Below are 26584 nucleotides of genomic sequence, written 5' to 3' on the forward strand. Positions count from 1 at the left end.
ACCAACGTGCTGGATAATTTACTAACTCTCATATGATGAACTCTTGCTAGTCAGGAGATAATCTGGAGAGATAATCTCTTGTATAGTGAACTTTTGGGGGACAGGAGATAACTTAGTAGGAGGGAAAGGAGTTAAGAAAATGTAAGAATATTGTATTGAAAATATTATGGCGTCATAATTATACACCTCATGTTATTGTTATAATTTATTAGCTGTAGAATACGACTGATTTACTATACTAGTACTTGGGTTTCCATACGACAATATATTTACAGTGTACATTGGAAACATGCACTCCAGTGAATCATCATTTGGAGAACATGCGCTCCAGTGAATCATCATTTGGAGAACATGCGCTCCAGTGAATCATAATTTGTATTATAGTTTGTGTCCAGATACACTTATTTTTGCTTTTTTGTATTATAGCTTAAAGAAGCGGTTCACAAAAAGTTATTATTGGCCCCTCCGTTAGGCGCTGGCGCATATACTCACCACAGGTGATCGGTGTCCCACAGCGCTGCTTTGTTCTGATCCCGGGGCGCCATTTAAATCCAGGGCGCACCTGCCTCTCCTGTAACTCCTCTTCTGTGTCCTGTGATTGAATGCCGGAAGTCACGCGCTTCCATAGAGAATGCATTGTAAAGTTTGACTTCTGGCATTCAATCACCACTTGGGAGTGACGATACACGTAGGGTCTAGACCGATGTAGCTTACAGGGTCCTGGGTGATAACCTTCTTATGTGATTTTGCACATTGCTGTTTTTTGTTTCCCTTGATATCTTTATTTCTGTTATTGTCATTTCTTGCACTATTTGTTTGTTTGTTTTTTGTGTGTTTTTCTTCTTTTGGGGGGCATTTATATTTTTATCTTTGTGCATTTTGCACTATTTGGTTCGATCTTGCACTAGTACCTTATTGTGGAATTAGTGACGTGTTCACATATATAGTTTATAGGTTTACAGTATATGCACTTTACTTAAAAAAGGAGAAAACAGGGAACATTGCGAATGATTATATTCTTTGGAATTTATTTAGGATTATTGTGGACCCTGAAATACCAAATTATAGGGATAGGTACTCGGTACAAAGCATAGCACATCATGCTTGCTTCTGTGAATTGTTCACCCTTTACAGGTGTTTTTAATGTTTTTTTTTGTTTGTATTATGTAGATTGATGTAAAATAACATTTGTATATTTTGGATTATTCATGGTTGCACCTACATGTGTTTTTTTTTGGGGGGGGGGGCGGGATTATCGTGTTTACAATTAAAACAGAGATAGCATCCTGTTGTTGTATCGTTAGTAAAGTGCTTAGCTCCCTGTTTATACATGATTTAATAGTGACAGCCCAGATGACTAGTTCATGGCTCTTTCTCTGCCTCGCATGCAGGATTAAAAATAGAGATGAGCGAACCTGGAGCATGCTGGAGTCCATCTGAACCCGAACTTTCGGCATTTGATTAGCGGTGGCTGCTGAAGTTGGATAAAGCCCTGAGGCTATGTGGAAATCATGGATATAGTCATTGGCTGTATCCATGTTTTCCAGACAAGGGGGATAGGGGGATAAGTAAGAGATTGCGGGGGGTCTGGACCTCCATGATGTTGTTATGAATACAGGTGCAGGTACGGCACGTGACCGGCGGGTTATTCCTATGGAACTGCTGGATAGAGCTAAGTGCCGTACCTGCATCTGTGTACATAACAAAGAAGCCAGAGGTCAATATGGAGATTGCCGGGAGTGCGGAGGTTAGACCTCTTACTTGTCCACTATCCTGTGGTTAGGGGACAACTTAGTATTGCCTGGACAATCTCTTTAACCCCTTAGCGACCCATGACGTACCTGGTACGTCATGGTGCCGCGGGGGGTGTTCAGAGCGGGGTCCCGCCGGGAGCGCCTCTATTAGTCGGCGCGGGTCCCGTTGCCGCGCCGGCTAATTAAGCACTTCAATGCAGCTGTCAAACCTGACAGCTGTATTGAAGTGCTTTATGCACAACATCCCTGGTGTCTAGTGGCACGGATCTCCCCCCCACGATGCGATTGCGGGGGGGAGATCCATTCTTCTGCCCGTGCCGGGCCTCAGCGTTGGAATGACGCTGATCCCGGCTCAGCAATAGATTGCTATGGCCTGCAGCAGGGCAGCAGGCCATAGCAATCTATGACCGATCTGATGGATCTTTGCTGTGTATATACACAGCATTGATCTCTATGAGAGATCAGTGCTATGTATATACAAATCCTCCAGGGGGGCTTCTAGTTTATGTAAAAAAAAACCTTTTCCCATTTTATAAATATAAATTAATAAATAAACAAATAAATAAACATGTTTATTTACACACGTAATCGCCCGAACTATTAATTAATCACATTCCTGATCTCGCACGGTAAACGGCGTCAGCGCAAAAAAATTCCAAAGTGCAAAATTGCGCATTTTTGGTCGCATCAAATCCAGAAAAAATTTAATAAAAAGTGATCAAAAAGTCGTATATGCGCAATCAAGGTACCGATAGAAAGAACGCATCATGGCGCAAAAACTGACACCTCACACAGCCCCATAGACCAAAGGATAAAAGTGCTATAAGCCTGGGAATGGAGCGATTTTAAGGAACATATATTTGTTAACAATGGTTTGAATTTTTTACAGGCCATCAGATACAATATAAGTTATACATGTTACATATCGTTGTAATCGTAACGACTTGAGGAACATGCACAACAAGTCAGTTTTACCCCAGGGCGAATGGCGTAAATGCAAAACTCCCCGAAATCAAAACAAATTCGTTTTATTTTTCAATTTGACAGCACAAATGAATTTTTTTTCGGTTTCGCAGCATATTTTATGGAAAAATAATGCCGGTCATTGCAAACAACAATTTGTTTCGCAAAAAATAAGTGCTCAAATAAGTCTCTAGGTGAAAAAATGCAAGCGCTATGGACTTTTAAACATAAAATGGAAAAAGCAAAAGCCCAAAAACGAAAATTGGCTTTGACCTTAAGGGGTTAATGAAGTGCCCTGAAGAGAATAAAGTACCCAGTGGTTGCCACAAAAATATGGTAGTATTATGGTGTCATATAGAACTATACACTCTAATACTACCATGCAGAGTTCTATATGACAGTATTATTTGGTCTGTGTGGTAGTATTATGGTGTAGAGCTCTGTATGAGGTATTACTTGGGCTGTGTGGTAGTATTATGATGTATAGCTCTGTATGAGGTATTATTTGGGCTCTGTGTGGTAATATTATGGTGTATAGCTCTGTATGAGGTATTATTTGGGCTCTGTGTGGTAGTATTATGGTGTATATCTCTGTATGAGGTATTATTTGGGCTCTGTGTGGTAGTATTATGGTGTATAGCTCTGTATGAGGTATTATTTGGGCTCTGTGTGGTAGTATTATGGTGTATAGCTCTGTATGAGGTATTATTTGGGCTCTGTGTGGTAGTATTATGGTGTATAGCTCTGTATGAGGTATTATTTGGGCTCTGTGTGGTAGTATTATGGTGTATAGCTCTGTATGAGGTATTATTTGGCTCTGTGCGGTAGTATTATGGTGTATAGCTCTGTATGAGGTATTATTTGGGCTCTGTGTGGTAGTATTATGGTGTATAGCTCTGTATGAGGTATTACTTGGGCTCTGTGTGGTAGTATTATGATGTATAGCTCTGTATGAGGTATTATTTGGGCTCTGTGTGGCAGTATTATGGTGTATAGCCCTGTATGAGGTATTATTTGGGCTCTGTGTGGTAGTATTATAGTGTATATCTCTGTATGAGGTATTATTTGGGCTGTGTGGCAGTATTATGGTGTATATCTCTGTATGAGGTATTATTTGGGCTCTGTGTGGTAGTATTATGGTGTATAGCTCTGTATGAGGTATTATTTGGGCTCTGTGTGGTAGTATTATGGTGTAGCGTTCTGTATAAGGTATTATTTGGGCTCTGTGTGGTAGTATTATGGTGTAGCGCTCTGTATGAGGTATTATTTGGGCTCTGTGTGGTAGTATTATGGTGTATAGCTCTGTATGAGGTATTATATGGGCTCTGTGTGGTAGTATTATGGTGTATAGCTCTGTATGAGGTATTATTTGGGCTCTGTGTGGTAGTATTATGATGTATAGCTCTGTATGAGGTATTATTTGGGCTCTGTGTGGTAGTATTATGGTGTATAGCTCTGTATGAGGTATTATTTGGGCTCTGTGTGGTAGTATTATGGTGTATAGCTCTGTATGAGGTATTATATGGGCTCTGTGTGGTAGTATTATGGTGTAGAGCTCTGTATGAGGTATTACTTGGGCTGTGTGGTAGTATTATGGTGTATAGCTCTGTATAAGGTATTATTTGGGCTCTGTGTGGTAGTATTATGGTGTATAGCTCTGTATGAGGTATTACCTGGGCTCTGTGTGGTAGTATTATGGTGTATAGCTCTGTATGAGGTATTATTTGGCTCTGTGCGGTAGTATTATGAGGTATTATTTGAGTTCTGTATGACAGCACTATACATGAGTACAGTAACCCTGATGTCTCAGCTCTCCTCCTCCCCGCACACTACTACTACACAGCCGCATCTCACGGCCACAATTCCTGTCACAAATCCCGCACCTCGCCTCCCGCCGGCGCGTCACCTGCAGACCGCGGAGTCACGTGACCGGACTGAGGGCGGGTACCTGTCAGTGCGCGGCCCCGCCCTCCCCTCCCCCACAGCCCGATCCTCATCACGTGATCCCCGCCCCACCGGGCGCAGGATGGTGCCGGGAGAAAATGGCGGATCCCGAGGAACTGCGGGTGAGAGCGAATGAGTGTTTGTGACGGGGGAAGGGGCAGGCCGCGTCCCCGGGGGTGTGACAGTGTGCGGCTGATGGCGACATCGCTTGTTGACGTGACAGACCTGTGGGGGAGGGGAATCGATGACAGAGGGAACTGGAGGGGGTTGTCAGACGGTTGTCAGGCAGGTTTCTATGGAGATTATGAAACTAATAGTGTCTGACAACCATGGGGATCAGGTTTTGATAATTTAGGATATGATAATGGAGCCTGGTGGGGTCACTGTGGTGTTTAGTAACCATGGTGACCTGGGACAGGGTTATGGGGGCTAGTCAGACCCCACAAAACAGCTGTCGTAAAGCAAACTGCTGCAAAAGTGCCATTGACTACCCTACCATATGAGTCAGATCACACAGAATGTGGCCGTTCGCTGTATTGTCACCATGTGATCCAGTCCGTTGTCGGAAGTGTCTACAGTGGACGTGGTGGAGGGCGTCTGCACTGATGGATCACGTTACACCATGAGGACAGCAGGATGCGTCACCTAGGGAAGAGATGGCACCAGGATGCATTATGGGAAGAAGACAAGATGGTGGGGGCAGTGTGATGGGCAATGTTCTGCTGGAGACCTTGGGGGGATTTACGAAACATACGTCAGGGAGAAGGTGCAGATTTGCCCCGCTCGCCCAATGGGAGGGTCGGCGGAGATTGCAGGGGGCGTGATGAGGCGGGAGGAGGCGTGGCCTTCTCCCACACCTCATTTATCATGATTTACACCTGCTCGCAGGCACAAATCATGGCTCAAATTTACACCTGCTGGAAGCGAAAAAGGGGACGGGGCTTAATATAAGACCGACGTACTTGTACTTGTCTTCATAAATTCCCCCCCTTGTGTCCTGGCATCATGTGGATGTTACTGTGACACTGACCACCTACCAAACCATTATACACACCAAGTCCTCCCCTTCATGGCAGCGGGACCCCCTAATGGCGGATAATGCCAAAGCGGATAATGCCCCGGGGCCACACTGCAGACATTGTTCAGGAATAAGATCCCCAGATTGCACCTGTGGGATGTGCTGGAGAGTAATAGTGCGTTTATATAGGATGATTATCGTTCGAATTTTCGCAATATCGCATTTGAGCGATTACCGACTCGTGTACACACAGTGAATGATCAAGCGACGAGCGAGAAATCGTTCATCGTGATCTTTCAACATATTCTCAAGTCGTCGTTGGTCGTTCGGTGAAAATTTGCAGATCGCTTTGTGTACAGTCTTTCACCGATTCGCCCTATGTGTGAGATAGGCTTAAGCGATCTTAAAACGATCGCAATAACGATCTTTTCAAACGATATATCGTTCTGTCTAAAAGCTAAAAGCTTACAGGATCTGCTGCTGATACCACAGGGGACATCACAGGGATATGGGGTCCGCACCTCACACCTTACAGGATGCTGATACCACAGGAGACATCACAGGGATATGGGGTCCTCACACCTTACAGGCTGCTGTTACCACAGGAGACGTCACAGGGATATGGGGTCCGCACCTCACACCATACAAGATGCTGATACCACAGGAGACATCACAGGGATATGGGGTCCGCACCTCACAGGCTGCTGATACCACAGGAGACATCACAGGGATATGGGGTCCGCACCTCACACCTTACAGGATGTTGATACCACAGGAGACATCACAGGGATATGGGGTCCGCACCTCACACCTCACAGGATGCTGATACCACAGGGGACATCACAGGGATATGGGGTCCTCACACCTTACAGGAGCTGCTGCTGATACCACAGGAGACATCACAGGGATATGGGGTCCGCACCTCACACCTTACAGGATCTGCTGCTGATACCACAGGGGACATCACAGGGATATGGGGTCCGCACCTCACACCTTACAGGATGCTGATACCACAGGAGACATCACAGGGATATGGTGTCCGCACCTCACACCTTACAGGATGCTGATACCACAGGAGACATCACAGGGATATGGGGTCCGCACCTCACACCTTACAGGATGCTGATACCACAGGGGACATCACAGGGATATGGGGTCCGCACCTCACACCTTACAGGATGCTGATACCACAGGAGACATCACAGGGATATGGGGTCTGCACTTTGCACAGGGGGCTTCACAAGAGTCAGGGCCTTAATGAGTCAAGTACAAGGGGGACCAACACTTCATAAGGTGGTTCCTATGTAAAATACGGACAAGAAGAGAAAATAGCGCTGCACCTCACACCCATGGCTGACACTAATGCTTCTCAGCTACATTTAAAAACCAACTCCAGGATGTTGGTATATAATTTGATCAAACCATATTGCCCCATGTACCAGCGTGCAAGTCTCCTGGCTCACATGGGCCCCTACACTAACTCACCACCGTGTCAGTCAGCGACCGCCATCCCCGTAGACGTGCACAACCAGGGAAGGGAGGCCATAGAATGGCCCTGCAACCCCACTGTCACAGGACCAATACCCAGAGGCCCCCGTAAATCCCAGCAGGCACCGCAGGCGGAGAAAGCTGTCACCTATGTTCCTATGTAAAAATTTCCCATAATTCGTCTTAGGTCTGACTTGTCTCCTTATCATTGAGTCTATGGGACAGGCGTAACTTTAAGCGGATTCCATTGTGCGGCCTCCTCTTGAAGTCTCTGCACGTATTCCGTAGTGTACACATACCGACTCATGTGATCAGTAGATTGATCTGTTGTCATTGACTTCCGCTGGGATTCCGTTGTTGTTTGGACAGTAAGAATAGAGCTTTATGTTGTATTATTCTTCTTGTTACATTCACCTGTCTGTCAGCTGACAGGATGGTAGCACTGGGATTTCATCAGGAATGAACTGGTATTTACCATTGGCCTGTGTAACAATAACTGGACGGGGCCTATAGGTAATTCATTATGGGTAGAAGAAAGGCTAGTAAGACATTGATATAGGGAAGGATTCTTTACAGTTCAAGCCATCCAGAAAACAGCAGCATAAGTGTGAACAAAGTGTAAACCTGAAGCTCGCAATGTCGTTTATGCTCCAGGGAAACAATTCCTTGATATTTTTTGGCCCAGAATAAATCTTACACAGCAGTTTCTCAGATGACAACCTGCTTCACGTGACATCCAGCCGCGCACTGATGACAACCTGCTTCACGTGACATCCAGCCGCGCACTAGTGACAACCTGCTTCACGTGACATCCAGCCGCGCACTAGTGACAACCTGCTTCACGTGACATCCAGCCGCGCACTAGTGACAACCTGCTTCACGTGACATCCAGCCGTGCACTAGTGACAACCTGCTTCACATGACATCCAACCAAGCACTAGTGACAACCTGCTTCATGTGACATCCAACCATGCACTATTGACAACCTGCTTAATGTGACATCCAACCACGCACTAGTGACAACCTGCTTCTTGTGACATCCAACCACGCACTAGTGACAACCTGCTTCACGTGACATCCAACCACGAACTAGTGACAACCTGCTTCTTGTGACATCCAACCACGCACTAGTGACAACCTGCTTCTTGTGACATCCAACCACGCACTAGTGACAACCTGTTTCACGTGACATCCAACCACGAACTAGTGACAACCTGCTTCTTGTGACATCCAACCACGCACTAGTGACAACCTGCTTCTTGTGACATCCAACCTCGCACTAGTGACAACCTGCTTCTTGTGACATCCAACCTCGCACTAGTGACAACCTGCTTCTTGTGACATCCAGCCGTGCACTAGTGACAACCGGCTTCTGAGCAGAGATCTGGATCCATCCGACTGGCCATGTTTCTGAGCAGAGATCTGGATCCATCTGACGAGCCAAGTTCCTCCATAGAGATGTGGATCCATCTGACCGGCCGTGTTTCTGAGCAGAGATCTGAAACCATCTGACCGGCCATGTTTCTCCACAGTGTTCTAGATCCACAGTTTCCTTCTCTGTGCTCTGCCTGATCCTCCGAACGATCCCTGACATCCTCCTTTGACCTCTTCGGTCGATGAGTTGTTTCCATCTACAGGATCTGCTTTTGCTGGGAATTTTTTCTAGGATAACACCATTTTCTATATATTTCCCACATCGCAGTATGAGAAGACCCCACATGGCTGTAAGATCCGAACCCACTATACACTGTTGCAGATAACCATGTCTCGTCCAGGTCACACAGATCACCAGATTTTTCTAGTGTATCTAATGTGGATTCACACTCTGATCACAGACTGATCACATGATTTTATACTGTTCTCCATGACCACCGGTCTAATGTCCATACAGGGAAGATCAGATTGTGAAACAACAACGGGATTTAATAATGGAGCCATTCACTGTATGTCTGTAGTGATTTAAAAGACTTATGGGGCCCATGCACCTGCACGTGCTTGTGTGACCAACAATATTTCTTCCTTCCTCCTCCTCCTCCTCCTCATCATACATGCCCTGTTCTGAGTGTACATGTTTTGAAAGGGGAGTAAGCTATAGTCACAGTGGGGTTCATATGGCCTAGGAGCACATTTTGATAGAACATTATAGGATAGGGTTAGGGGATTATAGGCCATGGCATATGTATAATTATGTATATTTAATGTATATTCAAGCTAAGGTGCTTACTACTAAGGTGCTTGACTCCATTTCTCATTAATTTCCTACTTTCTGATAGCATCCCTTTAAAGAAGAAGTCCGGCGAAAATTATTTTTTTATATGTTATTACTTATGGAAAGTTATACAATTTTCTAATGTACATTAATTATGGGAAATGCTCCTATACTGCTATTTCCCTTAATTTAGTGTATCAGGAAGTGTTAGAATTATCTCTGAAGCAGTGACGTCACGACCAACGGTGTAATTCCAATGGAGTGTCCAGCAGGGGGCGCTCTATATATAGAAGTCAATGAGTACCATTGACTTCTATATATAGTGCGCCCCTGCTGGACACTCCATAGGAATTACAGTGTATGTAATGTAATGTAATGTAATGCACTGTACTGTTGTGACTTTATGAATACATTTATGGAATACTTTGGGGAGCAAGTGTCCTTGCTCCCCAAAGTATCCCATAAATGTATTCAATGAATACATTTTCAGGGCACCGAGCAGGGAGGGAGAGAGGTGCCATCTACCTCCCCCCTCCTTGCTCCGTGCTGGGAACATATACAAAGCACTACTCCCCCATTATCTGCAGATAATGGGGGAGTAGTACCTTTTGCTATCCCTATCACCGCCTGCGCCGCCGCCGCTCACACAGGGGCTGCTATTCATGCCCCCCGCCGCTCCCCCTCCTCCTCCCGGCATCAAACTTATGATCGCGCTGCTGATTCCCCGCCGCCCGCGCCGCTCCTAACTACCCGTCCGCTCGCTCGCCCGTTCCTGGCCGCCGCTCTCTGCTCATGCCGGCCGCGTCAGCCCGCCCCCACCCCGGCCGGGGACACCAGGAAGCGCCGTGCTCCCGGCCGGGGTGGGGGTGGGCTGACGCGGCCGGCATGAGCAGAGAGCGGCGGCCAGGAACGGGGCGGGCGGGTAGTTAGGAGCGGCGCGGGCGGCGGGGAATCAGCGGCGCGATGAATAGCAGCCCCTGTGTGAGCGGCGGCGCGGGCGGCGATAGATAGCACAGGTACTACTCCCCCATTATCTGCAGATAATGGGGGAGTAGTACTTTGTATATGTTCCCAGCACCGAGCAGGGAGGGGGGAGGTAGATGGCACCTCTCTCCCTCCCTGCTCGGTGCCCTGCAAATGTATTCATTGAATACATTTATGGGATACTTTGGGGAGCAAGGACACTTGCTCCCCAAAGTATTCCATAAATGTATTCATAAAGTCACAACAGTACAGTGCATTACATTACATTACATACACTGTAATTCCTATGGAGTGTCCAGCAGGGGCGCACTATATATAGAAGTCAATGGTACTCATTGACTTCTATATATAGAGCGTCCCCTGCTGGACACTCCATAGGAATTACACCGTTGGTCGTGACGTCACTGCTTCAGAGATAATTCTAACACTTCCTGATACACTAAATTAAGGGAAATAGCAGTATATGAGCATTTCCCATAATTAATGTGCATTAGAAAATTGTATAACTTTCCATAAGTAATAACATATAAAAAAATAATTTTCGCCGGACTTCTCCTTTAAGTGTCAGCCTTGCTTTGGTTCTGTATACTTACCTCTCATTCTCCTTTCAGAACATGGTATCCAGTTTTCGAGTGTCAGAACTCCAGGTTCTCCTGGGCTTTGCCGGCCGCAACAAAAGTGGACGCAAACATGACCTCCTGATGAGAGCGCTCCACCTGCTGAAGAATGGCTGCAGTCCTGCGGTCCAGATTAAAATCAAAGAGCTGTACAGGAGAAGGTTTCCCCGGACATTAGATCCAGTCCCAAGCCTCTCATCCATCAGATCCAACATCTTCAACTTGGATAGCAACTCATCCGTGGACTCAGCAGACCTCGCCGTGGCTGGAATCCACTCCTTACCTTCCACGTCTGTAGCCCCGCACTCCCCTGCATCCCCTCATGGTACCGTACTTCTACAGGACACCAAGCCGCACTTTGACCTACAGCAGCTTTCTCCCCCGATCCCACCTGTCCATCCAGATGTCCATCTCCGAAGTCTTCCTTTCTATGATGTTCTTGATGTCCTCATCAAGCCAACCAGTCTGGGTAAGAGTGTGACGGTACGATCAGTAATCCTAGTGTTCGACCGGCTTTACATGAATATATTTTTTTGTATTTTAGTTCAGAACAGTTTGCAACGATTTCAAGAGAAGTTCTTTATCTTTGCATTGACCCCTCAGCAAGTGCGGGAAATTTGCATCTCCAGGTAAGTGCTACAAGCGATTCTAAGAAACGTTGTAATTGGGTTTATTAGCTGAAAAATGCATTTTTATCGTGAAAAAGCTGTTTGAAGCTCTCCCCCCTTCATGGTTTACTATGGAGAGGGAAGGGGTGGAGGGGGATGAGGCACCAAAACAGGAAAACAAAGAGTTAATTTACAGCTACATTACTGTGCTATCTCCTCTGAAGTCAGCACTGACCTCTCTGATCTCTGAATACCAGCTTTCACACAGGTCCCGCTGTGTAATCATTTGTTCTCTGCTGGCGACTAATCCCCCCCTTCATAGGTTACACAGGGCTCCACTGATGTAAAAGAGTCGAAATTTCTTGATAATGAGCAGTGAATGAGAGGGAGGGGGGTGGGGACTTGGGGAAAGTCTTTTTGATTGCAGATAATGGCATATTTGCCTAATAAACCCAATTACAAAATTTCTTAAAATCGCCTGTACTATAGATTTCTGCAAAAAAAAAAAAAAAATACGACAGTGACTCTTTAACTGCACAGTCATATATAGTTAAAGGGGTACTCTGGCCCATCTTACTTCCTGAGCAGCTCTGCCGCCAGAAGTGTGACTGCTCGTCAGCTTTCTAGCGCCGCCATTCTGTGCTGTGACATCAGCCGCAGCGCTGCTCAGGAAGTAAGTTGGGACGGAGTACCCCTTTAAAGTGAATCTGCCACCTGTAATTCAGTGACTGTCATGATCAAGTCTGATCGTTCGGCATTTCAGTACTAGTAGCTGAAGAAGTCGGATGTAGCTGGCTGTATCCATGTTTTCCAAGACTCCCAAGGGCTTTATCCAGCTTCTTCAGCCACTGGTATTCAGATGCCAAACGATTGGACAGTGTGTGTACATGTATATGACCATCCCTTCTCTTCACAGGGATTATATGCCAGGAGGACGGAGAGATTATTCAGTGCAGGTTCAGCTGAGGTACGGACACATTTTGTTTGTCTGAGGAGAAAGGCGTCTTACATGGATAGTCACCGATTTATTTTATGCTTTCTTCTCATTGAGAACAGGTTGTGTTTAGCAGAGACCAGCTGTCCTCAGGAGGATAACTATCCCAGCAGCCTTTGCATTAAAGTCAATGGGAAGCTCTTTCCACTGCCGGTGAGTTATTGAATTGAATTTATTTATTGAATTGTATATTGCATCAGGACTGTTCTTTATTACACTGACAAAAATCTGTATAGAGAATTTATTCAGCCAATATATGTGTTACTTTTTTATTCTTTTAACAATAAAAATGTTTTCAATATACTTTAGCACTCCCTCAAGCCGTGATCTCTGCATGCTGTCATTCAATAGCAACTAATTGTACATTGTAGATTTTATAAAGTCCCCGTGTCCCCATCCTGATACTGAACTTAAAGGGAACCTGTCACCCCCCGTGCCGGGGTGACAGGCTCCCGACCCCCCGTTAGAGCCCCATATACTTACCTAATCCCGCCGGGTCCCGCTTCTGGAGGTGGTCGGGTGATGAAGATCTCAGGCGCTGCAGCCCGGCGCGCGCGCTGAGAGATGAGTCCAACACCCATAGAGAATGACGGAGCGCTGGACTCTCCTGTCATTCTCTATGGGTGTTGGACTCATCTCTCAGCGCGCGCGCCGGGCTGCAGCGGCTGAGATCTCCGTCACCCGACCACCTCCAGAAGCGGGACCCGGCGGGATTAGGTAAGTATATGGGGCTCTAACGGGGGGTCGGGAGCCTGTCACCCCGGCACGGGGGGTGACAGGTTCCCTTTAAGGCCCTATTCCACGGAACGATCATTGTTCGTATTCGGCCGATATCGGCCGCTACGGACGATAATCGTCCCGTGGAATAGAGTGCAACAATCAGCCGACATCGTTCATGTCGGCTGATCGTTGCAGTCGCTTGTTTTTCAACATGTTGAAAAACAAGTGACTGATATAGGAGCGATCTGCTGCCGGCGCTCCATTGAATAGGAGCGTCGGCAGCAGACGCTGCTATATCCTATGGGCTGCCCGGACGATCTAGCGATCCCCTGGGCAGCCCCTCCACAGCTCCCCGCCGCCCCCTCCCGCACTCAACCGCTCGCTGCAGCCGCGCTGAATAGCGGCAACAGCGAGCGGGGAACGAGGAGCAAACGAGCGCTGAGAGCGCTCGTTTGCTCCTCTAACGTTCTGTGTAATAGGCCCATTAGTAGGAAGCCCTCTCATTATAACCCACTGCTACCTGATCAGCTTTGCCGGTGATCAGACGCCTTCTGGCTCTCAACATCAGGGACTTTGTAGGACTGCAAAGCTATCCTGTGAAAGCGAGCAACTCAGCCTTATCTCGTCTCCTTGCTGCCGGAGGACTGAGTGTGAGTGCGGCTGAGGCGTCCTTTGTTCTGGCAGCCTAGATCCTGCATGCACAGATTTAACCCAAGCGGTCAGTCCTTCAACTCCCCAGGGCCTTTTGACAAAGTTCCTATTTAGTAGCAAGCATCTTAAAATACATAACAAATAAAAACGCTGAGGAATTGATATTCATTATTGTCATAAGTAGGTAGACACCTTAGTTTTGGCCACAGAAAAACATTGGTTATTGCGGGACCACAGAGCGGTAAAGTGCATGGTGCGTAACAAAAGTTTAGGTGATGGGAATACCCTTTTAAGCCATGTTCACACCCTTTATTTGGCCGCAGGGTGCAACAATGGCTGTTGTTTTAGAGGACTGCTTGATTGCATAGCAGTCTATAGAACCACGGCTGTAGTGTATACACTCTCTGCGGCTGCACAGAATGACTGACAGTGAACAGCGGCCATACGGCTCCCGGCCATACTTTACACTGTGATCTACGGCAAATTGGAGTGCAAGCACATCTAAATTTGCCCGTATACCGATTAAAATCAAGTGATGTTCACCCGGCCAATACTGCAGGATCAGCTGGGTGAACATGTCAAACAACAGCCAATGTTCGTCTGAACGTGGCCTTAAATCTACCAATACATTTTATGTCTGTGACTAAGATCTGGTTGAAATTCAATCTATATAATTTTCCCCTTGGACAAGCAGCTGCTAGATTCATCTGTTGCTACATAACTGCCTCCCAGGCATGGCAGTAAAATGCACCTGGTTGTGTTAGAGGCGGGGCCAATAGTCGATATGGTTGCAGTGGACCCTCTATTATATTATATTTACCTTTTTTTTGTTTTTGTTTCTAGAGACTGATTTGTTGCTGTGACTGACTAGTGTATGTTCTTGAAGCATTTTTGCTATTCCAGGGTTGTGCCCCACCTCCGAAGAATGGTGTCGAACAGAAGCGACCAGGTCGCCCACTGAACATCACCTCTCTAGTTCGCCTGTCATCTGCTGTCCCAAACCAAGTCTCCATCTCCTGGGCTTCAGAGATTGGAAAGGTGGGTGAGTTCCCAGCACCATTACTTACTGATCGGGTGGTCATCATGTGTTTTAACACTGTGATTTCCCATATTAAACCCACAGTGAATTATCTTCTTCTTCTCAAGTTTTTTTTTTTCTTTCTTTGCTGTAGAATTACTCCATGTCTGTGTACCTGGTCCGGCAGCTGACATCCGCTGTGTTATTGCAGAAGCTAAAGATGAAAGGAATCAGGAATCCAGACCATTCCAGAGCACTGAGTGAGTGCACAGTGTCTCATCTTGGCTGCGTCTATGTCAGTCACGTGTGATAGTTAAAGTGACAGTAATGCTTTAAGAAAATGCACATTCCCTGCCTATAGATCTGCGTTTGCAAACACAGACATTTTGTTGCCTACTTTATGCAGATTCTGCTGTGCCTGTAGTTTGCTTTAAGAGGGGTATGGCTTTAAAGAAAAACTGATGAATCTACCCTGCTAATATGTCGTTTTTGTGCACAACGCGTTGAGGATGAAAGCAAGTCTCTTACCTTCATCTTCAGCACCATTTCTTTGTATTTAGTAGTTATATCCACAGGCTAATCGGGCGCTTTAGAGCACTGGGGGCGAGACTACTGCCCTTAAAGCACCAATCAGCCCCTTGCCAGCCTGCCCTTCCTAATGAATGGTAAAGGAGTGGGCCAGCTGGGGGCGGATTGATGGTAGTCCTCCCTTCAGTGCTCCAAAGTGCTTAATTTGCCCGAGAATATAACTACTAAATACAAACAGTGCTGAGGATGAAGGTAAGCGTCTCGCCTTCATCCTCAGAGCCCGATGCACAAAAAGGACAGTTAGATTTAATTCCAATAAATTAAAAACGCACAGGAAGGCAGGGGGGGTGGTAATATAATTAACAAAGTATACTTACCTATCCTCGTGCTCCGCAGCGTCGCTCCTGGGTCTTGTTGACAGCTGCTGGCTTCTTGCAGTTCCTCCAGCTGTAACAGCATGTACCTGGCTGATGGATTGCCTGCTCAGCCAGTCTGTGACTGCGGTGGGATACCTCCCCAGTCACTGATTGGCTGAGTCGGCAATCGATCAGCCAGGGTTTGGCATTGCAGCTGGAGAAGCCGGGTACCTGACAAACCTGTATGCCGGCTGAAAATGACAACCAGCGTCCATCAGTGAAAGCCAGGAGTGGCGCTACAGAGGCATGAGGACTGATAAGTATACATTAAGTTCCCGCACCTCCCTGCCTGACTTGCTTTTTTAATTTCATGGGACTTCTTGATGTTTTCTTGTCTTTCTTGTTCTTATATTTGTGATTTCTCATTTTCAGTAAAGGAGAAGTTGACGGCAGATCCAGACAGTGAAATTGCGACCACCAGCCTGCGTGTCTCTCTGATGTGCCCTGTAAGTACTGCCCCGCAGTAAGTATATATTACTTCTTATCAATAACCAAAGACATTAGTTATTTGTTCTGTGACACTGTGACCTGCAGTGTGGAAGGGCTTTGGGCTAGTAAATGTATGTCAAGCAGTTTCAGGAAAAGATTGAGTGCTTTTCTTCATCAATGTGTAAAATAGGCAAGGATAGAGCAGCCTCTGTGCACACCAATCCCACATCCAGTATAGACAACTGCGTTGTACTGCCCCATATAAATTTCCTGGAAGCAGTCTGAAAAGTTAAAGGGGTACTCCAGCGCAGATGATAAAAAAGAAAAAAAAATCAATCATAAACATAGTTTTTACATTTACCATCCCTCCAGAGTCTGTCTCCATTTGAATTTCCCGCTGTTTGCAGGTCCCTGAAGCTCCAGTTGGTGTCTTCATTTTTTCTTCACTTCCTGGTTTGGGCTTTCCCATGATGCACTTTGTCTCCTGTGATGTCTAACTGAATCTGTAAAACTGTTAGATGGCTTACATCTTGTTCAGCAAATCAGAGATGAGCAACCTGGGACTTCTGACAAAGAGAGGCTGGCCTAACAGAGTTTAGACCCGCCTCCCTCTTGATGATGTCATTGTCACAAAATGGCTGCCACAGAGCAGCCTGGGGTCAACAGTCATTAGTTAAGAATGAGTTTACTTCGCTTCCTGGTGGGGGGGTTGAGGGGGGAAAAGATAGGGAAGGTGGGCAGATAGGTGATTAAAGCATATTACAAAGTTATATAACTTTGTAATGTGTTTCAATTACTGTGAAAAAGCTTTTCGCTGGAGTACCCCTTTAATGCCGAGAATTGAAGCTAGGGAGGAAAAAGGTTAACTGATCCATTGTATTTAGGGAACATTCAGGATGTCGGTAAATCGTCGTTGGTGCCTTCATGCTAGAGAGGGTAGATGCTGTGTAGTAGACGTGAGTTTTTTTCAGCTTCCTATTGATTAAGCATTTTGGAACTCTTGCACTTTACAGCTTGGGAAAATGAGACTAACCTTCCCTTGCCGGGCCGTCACCTGCAGTCACTTACAATGCTTTGACGCCGCACTTTACCTGCAAATGAACGAAAAGAAACCAACCTGGATCTGTCCTGTGTGTGACAAGAAGGCCAGCTACGAGAGTCTCATATTAGATGGGTACGTACATGTGTTAAAGAGAACCAATCACTTTCCTGTGGGAGAGTGACTTGGCCCCAGTACCTTACAGTTAGTTCTATGACACTGTGTCCGGCAGGGCAGCAATTTCAAAATCTTGATCTGCTGCTGCCTCTCTTCCCAGCCACTCACGCTTGATTGGCTGCCTGACCGCTGGGCCTTAAAGTGACACTCTTACCCCCCTTTTTACATTCCGACTTCTCTACACAGGTGTAATGGGTAAATTCAGCAGTTTTGATACCTTATTTTATGTCATATGTCATGGTGCTTGTTCAAGTAAAAAGTGATGTTTTATCATTTGCAGATTGTGCTAAGTGGGCGGGGCTTCACGTAAGTAGTGCCACTTGGTCCCGCCCACAGCGCCACCCATGGCCCCGCTCTTCCATGACGTCATATGCACATATGCCCCACCCCCTCTAGGTCAGCCTACACCAATGGGCATCGAGGGGGCAGGGCCTATGTGAAGATGACGTCGCGGAGGGGTGGGGCTAAGTGACGCTGTTGCTGTGAAGCCCCGCCCACTTAGCACAATCTGAAGTTGATAAAAGATCACTTTTTACTTGAACAAGCACCATGACGTATGATATAAAATAAGGTATGAAAACTCCTGAATAACAACAGTTTTGAGCCTGACAAACTAATCTTCTCCATTATGTGCATGTTCTCAGTAGTCCTAGATATTCATGAGTGCCAGCACACTCTGCCCACTGATTGTCGCTTGTTCATCTACAGTGTGTATATATACTGTATATATCCTTATGAGGAGAGCTGCTAAACAGAATGATGTAAGTAATACTCTGATCTGTTCAGCATTTCTTTCACTAGTTTATGCTGCCCTCATTTAAGGCAGTATATACCTAGTGACATATTACTCGGTTATAGAATACAGCACAGCAGAAGCATTATGTGTAGGGCTACAGGTCACATGGCAGTCTAAAATTGGCCATACACTTAAGAGCAAAGTTGTCAGGAGCGGTCAATTGTCTTGTGTGTATGAGGTTGTCCGGAGTCTTCGGCACCAGGTGATTGTTGGAGAAGGTGAGAAATGGATTGAAATGGTATCATTCAATAGGGGGCATTGAAAGATGGTGCTAACATTTTGACTTCCTGCTTGATGTTGATTCTATGGTATACTTATGACAGACTCTTCATGGAGATTCTCAATCAGTGCTCAGATGTAGATGAGATTCAGTTCCAAGAGGATGGGTCTTGGTGTCCCATGAGACCAAAGAAAGAGCCAGTGACTGCACCCAGCTCTCAGTTTCCACACAGTGAAGGTATGGTAACAGTATTTCGGTGTAAAGATTTTTATTGGTTCTTAACCCCATGACGTCAGTAATACGTAGATATACATTCCTACTGCACATACCCGTGCAGTAGGAATGTATATCTTCGTTCCTGACTTCAGGGGCTGACTGATGTGTGTGGGACCGCTGCAATGAGAGTGGTCCTGCACACATCAGTGTGTCCGGGGCCAGAGGTAATGAGAGGCAGCTGCGATCCCGCAGCTGCCTCTCATTAATCCTTTAAACACTGCGATCTATAGGGTTCACAGCGTTTAAGGTGCTCAGTGACAGGACAAGCTCCTTTCACTGAGTGATCAGGACTTGCAGGGGTCTCGATTGCTTGTACCGACGGTCGGGGTAAGTCACTTACCTCCGTCCTGTCGGATCGGCCATCCATGCATAGAGTCTGCTCTCAGGCAGGCTCTATGCATAGATCACCGATAACACTGATCTATGCTATGGCATAGCATAGATCAGTATATGCAATCTAAAGATTGCATGTTGTACAGTGAAAAAGTGTTTAAAAAAAGTTTAATAAAAAAAGTTTTTAAAAGTATTTTAAAAAAACAAACCCTTATAACCTTTCCCATTATAAAACTAAAAATATTTTTTTTAAATAAAGAAACATATTGGGAGAGATTCATCAAACTAGTGTAAAGTGAAACTGGATTGGTTGCTAGGGGCAACTAAGACAATTCTACTTTACACCAGTATGATAAATCTCCCCCATTGTATATCGTAACGTGTGGAATTGTCCGATCTATTAAAAAATAACAGTATTGTTCCTGCACGGTGAACGGCGTAAATGGGGAAAAAAAACAAACAAAAAAAAAAAAAAAAAACAGGATTGCTGATTTTTTAAAAATTGTATATCAGAAAAAAATTTGTAAAAAGTGATCAATTTTTTTTTTTTTTTACACCAACATGATAATAAAATAAAAACTAGAGATCACGGCGCAAAAAATGACACCTCAACCAGCCCTGTAGGTGGAAATATAAAAGTGCTATGGCTCTTAGAATGTGGCGAGGAGGAACATTGCATTAATCTGACCCGTACATCCGGGCATCAACGGGTTTGGTCTTGAAGGGGTTAAAGTAAGGCCAGAAATGCTTCTGGTTATAATACTTCACTTTTTTATGTATTATATATGTAAGGCCTCATTCACACAACAGTTTATTTTTGCGGACCATCTTTTGAGTCCACAGTCCGCAAAGGTGTAGCGCATCTTTAGTATCATCTGTATCGGCCGTATTTTTGGCAGATCCGCAAAAGTGGAAAAGAGGAATGGTCAAAATTCTGACACTGCAGATCCCTATTTTTTGCAGATGTTACAGATTCCATAGACAGATTCCATAATATTGCTGTCGTGGATCCGCAAAATTTGCAGATATGTAAATAGACACATAGAAACCAGTGAGTTATCAATTCGTCCATAATTGCGGATCCACAAATATGGACAAATTTTGCGGACGTGTGAATGAGGCCTAATTCTTAATGCCGGATTTTGATGGATTTCTGTTAGTAGGGTTTTCTGCCCGTTGCAGAGAGCAGGTTCCATAATAGAAACCCTAACAGAGAATGTGTCTGTCCTGATCTGTTCTTTTTCCTCTTCTCTCAGCATCTGGAGTAATCAGCAAGATATACACGGCTAAGGAGCCTACTGAGATAAGCCCCAAGAAGAAGGCAGAAGTCATTGACCTGACCATCGACAGCTCCTCTGAAGACGAAGATGAGCCAGCACGTAAACGGAAATGTCTGTATATGCCGGATTCACAGGGCTCCCCAATGAAAGGGTAAGGAGATTATTGACCCAGTGTAGCTTCCTGGAGTCGGTGCAGTCATGTCCTGATTTCTCTTGGTTTTTTTTTTTTATGGATTTTATTGTAGCCTAGTCTGATAGCTATTCCAGACTACTGTTAAGGGCCTTTTATGCAGGCCGATTATCGCTAGAGACGCTCCTGCGGCCGGCTGTATCTCCATGCCCACCTCCTCCAGAATGATTGACAGGCCGAGGAGGCAGGGCCTAAAGATACAGCCAGCAGCCGGAGGACTGGAGAGCCAGATGCCAGATCTCAAGCAGAGCAGTTGGTAAGTATACACTGCTTGTGTGATCTGGAAATTTACAGCACAAATATATGCTGTCAGTTTCAAGGGCTGCATGAATGATACAAGGATCACTTGTGCAGCATGGCAGCTTGATTTGTTGTGCTGTGCAAAGACTTGTAAAAGAGCCCTTAAAAGGGTTATCCAGCTAAAATCTTTTCCTTAAAGATCAACTTATATCAGAAAGTTATATAGATTTGTAGTTTACTTCTATTAAAAAATCTCAAGTTTTCCCATACTTATCAGCTGCTGTATGCCATGCAGGAAATGTTTTATTTTCAGTCTGACACACTGCTCTCTGCTGACATCTCTGGTCAAGACAGGAACTCTGTCTTGGTTTTCTATGAATTCCCATAGAAAACCTCTCCTGCTCTGGACAGTTCTTGTCTCGGCCAGAGATGTCAGACTGAAAATAAAACAACATTTACTGCAGGACATACAGTAGCTAATAAGTATGGGAAGATTTAAGATTTTTTAATAGAAGTAAATTACAAATCTATATAACTTTCTGACACCAGTTGATTTGAAAGAAAAAGACTTTCACTGGACAATCCCTTTAAAAGCGATCATACCCAATCCTTCTGTCCCCTGATATCTGTCCCGGGAGTCAGGACTTCCCTGTACACATTAGATGGTCAGCCAGACGTTCTATTAGTATCTACAGCCAGCCTAACGTTACATCTGGTTTTTGTTAATTTGAAATTGACTTTTCTTTTTTTTAGTGTGTTATCGTATCAGCCATCAACAATACGGCTGGGAAAGATGGCAAGCGTGGAGCCAGACTCTATACATCAATCCATGCTGGAATACCAAGAGCATTTCCACCATCCAACCATCACTGGGCTCGCTGCAGAGTTACCAGGTACAGTTTTTTTCTCCTAGCTATTTAATGGAATGGTCATACAGGAAACCACTTATCCATATAACCTACTGGCACACAGGAACATCATAGAGGGTTTTCATTACACATAGAACCCATATATTATGTGGTCACTAGAGATGAGCAGAACTCCAGTATGATCATGTTTTAATGCCTTATCTCCCTCCACCCCTCCCCTCTCCATAAGAGAACAATGAAGACAGGAGGGAGAGCTTTAAACTGCTTTTTCATGATAAAAATGCATTTTTCGGCTAATAAACCCAATTACAAAGTTCCTTAAAATCGCATGTACTATTGATTTCTGCAAAAAAAAAAATGTAAACGACAGTGACACTTTAAATCATTCAGCCCTAACTGCTAAATGAGTGCCAATCTACGAAACTGACTCTTGTTTAGAACATGTATTGGTCAGTCTAACAAGGTCCTTAGTTGCCTCCCTGCATCTCATCAGAATATACTGGATACCTTTTTATAAAGATGACTTTTTTTCCTTTTAGGTCTGGATTTCCTGTCATTGGTTCCTGTGGATTCTCAGGTAAATTAATCATATAGTGACTTCACAGCTTTGTGTGGTATCTGATGGATAGAGATGAGTGTGGCTGAAAAAGTGGCTGACTGGTGGCTGACAAAGTTGGATGCAGCCCTAGAGAATCATGGATATGGTCTATGGCCATAGGCTGTATCCATGTTTTCCAAGACTCCCTAGGGCGGCATCCAACTTCTTCAGCCACAGGTAATAAAATGATACATTGCGCTCATCTCTACTGATGGACCATGTTACCTGTATGGCGCTGCAGGACTCTTTGGATGCCCCCATCAACAACTCTTTTTTTTCTCTTCATGATAACAAGTGGGCTAAACTGCGCTGCCATATCTAGTTAGAAGCCATGTTGCATCTTTTTTACACTAAACTATTAAAGTGGTGGCAGCAATTGTGATAGGGTACAACTTTTTAATATATATTTAATACTAATTCCGCTTTCTAGCACTGGTTTTAGGGCTGCATGAACGATTCTTGTTTGTGTGGCTCGGACATATAAAGGCACTGCAAACGAAAGCCAGCGTTGTGGCTGTGAAATCTGTCCCTTCCCTTCTGTGGTCTGCAGTTGCAGATCCGTAAATCTGAATGCTATAGGTCTCATTATAGTCCATGGGCAATTGTGCATAACTGAATGTCAAGGTCCGTGCGTTTGCCCGGAGCCCAGACCACACAAGAATACGACCTGCACTTAGACGGTCCATATTCGCTAGCCGGGCTCCATAGACGTCACAAGGCTCAGTCTGTGATTGCAGGCAGCACGTGGATTGTTCTCTGTGTGCTACTTGCATTCGTTGATTGTGTATTGCGGAATGCAGCCTTAAGGCCCTTTTACACAAGATGATTATTGGCCATATTTGGCCGATAATCGTCTTGTGTAATAGAAGGCAACGATCAGCCAACACGAATGATGTCGGCTGATCGTTGCTGTCGTATGTCTTTCAACATGTTGAAAGACAAATGACTAATTATAGCAGCGATCTGCTGCCATCGTTCCATGGAACGCTGTGGGCTGCCCGAACGCCGCTCAGCAGCTCGCTGCCGACACATGTAATAGTGTGCCGCAATGTCATACAGTCTGTCTATGGGAGGGCTCGCGTGCCTCCCCTCTCCTCACCTCTCTACTCAAAGAATTGACTTGTCAATTCTTGAGTGGAGGCGCGCGAGTCGTCCTATAGACAGACTGTATGACACTGAGACAGGCAGGATTCTGCTGCTTTTACTCCGTGTGAACTGGCCCTAAGATGCACCCCTGGTTTAGACAACTAAAAACAGGGAAATTCATGGTCATTAAATTCCCCTGGTGGTCTATGACAGTGAGGAGGTCTAAGTTTATTGAAATGACAGTACATTATACCCACACATACTCAGCTCTGCTACATCATGCACACATACACAAAGCTCTGCTACATACATACATACAGACACAGATTTTAATAGGTTCTTCAGCTCCTATCTGGGTTCTAAGGGTCCTATTACACAAAGCGATTTTTAACGATAAACGATCGCAAACGAGATTGTTTATTGTTAACCTGAAATCGTTCACCATATTACACAGAACGATGGTCGTTAGTTACGATCGTTATTGCGACTTCTGATCCCAGCAAAACAATGGATAAGGTGCTATTACACTGAACGATTAGTGGAAAAACGCGAAACTTAAGCGAACGAATGTGGAATTACAGCGAACGATTAATGATGATTTTAGGTTCAGATCTAATAAATCAAAGATCAACGACATACGAACGATTTTTCGATCGTTGCAATTACACTGAACGATTATCGTTTAAATTCGTACGATATACCGATTTTTTTGCACAATAATCGTCCCGTGTAATAGGGCCCGAAGTTTCCAGGGCTTTTACATGTGGGAATCTGGAGGCGATGCACATCACGTCCAGATTCCTCTCCTGCCCAGCACAGATCTCACTGATTGTTGTCCGGCAGGAGAAGGGAGAGGACTGTGCAGCTATCAGTATCTGCACAGGTCACCTAGCAGCGGGTCACAGGGCTGAATCAGTACTGTGCCCGATCATTAAAGGGGTGCTCCAGCGTGGGGGCACTTTTTATGGGGGAGGAGGTGGCTGAAATAAAAGACGTCCACTTACCTCCCCGGTTCCAGGGGCGGGTCTTGCATCACGGCGCTCCGGTGCCCGGACGCTTCCGGGTGTCTGACGCCGCCCGAGACGCTACGTCTCAGGGCCGCTCAGCCACTCTGTGAAGGAGGCGGGATCCGAGCGGACTTCAAACGGATCCCGCCTCCTTCACTGAGTGGCTGAGCGGCCCTGAGACGTAGCGTCTCGGGCGGCGTCAGACACCCGGAAGCGTCCGGGAACCGGAGCGCCGTGATGCGGGATCGGGGAGGTAAGTGGATGTCTTTTATTTCAGCCACCTCCTCCCCGGTCCCCCCAAAAAAGTGCCCCCACGCTGGATAACCCCTTTAAGGAGGTCAGGCTACCCTATCTGGTAAATATAACACACACACACTTTTTAGCAGGATATTTTCTTGCTAAAAGTACAAAAAACTAAAAATATGGTACCTTTTTTTTTTATAAAGTTTTGCAAAACAATAGTCCCCAATATGTCTGCACAGTGTACAGAAATATGCACCTTCATTATGCGAGTCCCTTTTTACACATGTCTATAGGCATTCCTCTCTTAGCGCTACCCAGACACATTGTCTCCTTTGTCCATATCGACCCTCTTCACCTTACAGCGCTGTAGTGTAATATTCTCACCATGACTCATTTTGTGCTTATAAGTACCATTTATTTCAAGCAGTACTATCCCCCTATGTTTTTGGATAGTCTCAACTCGGCTCTCCAAGCCAGGCACACTCGTGGCAAGCCCAAAACCTCGAGCAGCCACCTTGAAAACTGCGCCACCAGCGAGCCAGGAGGGAGGAAAGTGACCCGGAAGCAGCTGTGAGGAGCCCGGCATCTTCAGGTCCAGCCTCCAGAACACGTCTTATTATTTATTGTTTTGTTTACAGAAAAAAAAAAAAATTAAGACGCTCACGGTCTGTGATGCATTTTCATTTGGTGTTTGGAGAAACCCTGGACCCGAGCGGTCGCCCTGCTGCAGTTTTGTTTGTTGATCTGCGAGTTGCACATGTTCAGTTCCTGTATATAGGATGCACTAAACTAAAGTTATGTACATAAGTATTTTTATAAATAAACCAAACTTAAAATCCCCGTCTGGTGTCTGAATCCTGCACATTTTACATACAGCGGTGGGGTCACACAATAGGATCAAGATCTGTTCAGTAATGTGACAGAATGGTTTGAATCTACTATACATTGCATTGATAAAGCTGGAGTTATGTAATAGTAATATTATAATTAGGGATAAGCGCAAGTGGAGCATGCTAGAGTCCGATCGTTCAGCATGATTACCAGTGGCTAAATAACAAAAAACAAGCATAGAGCCTATGGCTCTGTACAAAGTATGTCAGCCGTTACATACATCACCATGCTCGGCGCTGCGGCTGTGTGAAGCTTCCGGCTCCCCTCGCTCCTCATCAGCCAATCACTGCACGGCAGCGCTGATGGGGACCGAAGGAAGCTGGGAGCCTCACACAGCCGTGGCGCCGAGCAAGTAATGTATGCTCTGGGCTGGGGGCCCTGGAGCATACATCACCTGCTCCAGGCTCCTGCTTGCTTTGGAGCCTCCTGGCGGTCAGCCAATCAGTGCGCTGCGGCGGGGCCACACACTGATTGGCTGACCGCTGGGAGACCCCGAAGCTAGCAGGAGCCTGGAGAAGGTGATGGATGCTCCGGGCCAGGGCTACGGGGGTTAAAGGGGCCAGGTTACATATCTATAGACCTTCACCGTACCAGGATCCGCAAACTTGCAGCCTGAAATCTGGTACGTGTGAAGGCCCCCTGAGGGTATGTTCACACTGAGCAAAATACGGCGTAATTCTGTGTAATTCCTCCCCTCTCCGCTCAAAGAAGTGAAAGCCGCGGCAGCAAAAGGAGCGTGTACTCTCCCATAGACAGGCAATGATACACTGAGATAGGCGTCATTTCACCTGATTTGCTGTGTGAACATACCCTTAGAAAGAAATGCCTCATGCGGCCAGGCATGCCCCTTCAGTTAGATGTGGCCATGCAGCCAGGTCTACAACCCATGATAAAGTCTGGAGCCATGGCACTTGCAGTATTCTAGTTCATGCAGCAGTCTGCTGGGAGCGCCTCTTGAGCGATTTTTTTAGGACTCCAGTGTGGATGTCCTGGAGGCA

General features: G+C 45.7%; 1 protein-coding gene across 3 annotated transcripts; it reads left to right on the forward strand.

Moving 5' to 3' along the window:
- Positions 1-4659: 4659 nt before the first annotated feature.
- PIAS2 (protein inhibitor of activated STAT 2) lies at positions 4660-25535 on the forward strand. Of its 3 annotated transcripts, none has more exons than XM_069963239.1 (14): positions 4660-4783; positions 10972-11446; positions 11522-11606; positions 12502-12552; positions 12642-12732; positions 14854-14988; positions 15123-15228; positions 16285-16358; positions 17355-17515; positions 18677-18810; positions 20439-20613; positions 21646-21785; positions 22301-22338; positions 25120-25535. In XM_069963239.1, exons 1-14 carry the CDS (start codon positions 4760-4762, stop codon positions 25267-25269), a joined length of 1839 nt encoding a protein of 612 aa, XP_069819340.1. In that variant the 5' UTR covers positions 4660-4759; the 3' UTR covers positions 25270-25535. The 3 variants fall into 3 exon arrangements, with proteins under 3 accessions (XP_069819340.1, XP_069819341.1, XP_069819342.1); XM_069963240.1 differs by having other exon boundaries at positions 25123-25535; XM_069963241.1 differs by having other exon boundaries at positions 4661-4783; positions 25149-25535.
- The last annotated feature ends 1049 nt before the right edge of the window (positions 25536-26584 follow it).

The sequence above is a fragment of the Dendropsophus ebraccatus genome, chromosome 3, assembly GCF_027789765.1.
Source record: "Dendropsophus ebraccatus isolate aDenEbr1 chromosome 3, aDenEbr1.pat, whole genome shotgun sequence".
Lineage (NCBI taxonomy): Eukaryota > Metazoa > Chordata > Amphibia > Anura > Hylidae > Dendropsophus > Dendropsophus ebraccatus.

Coding starts and splice junctions, on each gene's coding strand:
- PIAS2 (XM_069963239.1), top strand. CDS start 4,760: ATGGCGGATCCCGAGGAACTGCGG. Junction 4,784..10,971: donor CGGATCCCGAGGAACTGCGG/GTGAGAGCGAAT, acceptor TTCTCCTTTCAG/AACATGGTATCCAGTTTTCG. Junction 12,553..12,641: donor TCAGTGCAGGTTCAGCTGAG/GTACGGACACAT, acceptor CATTGAGAACAG/GTTGTGTTTAGCAGAGACCA.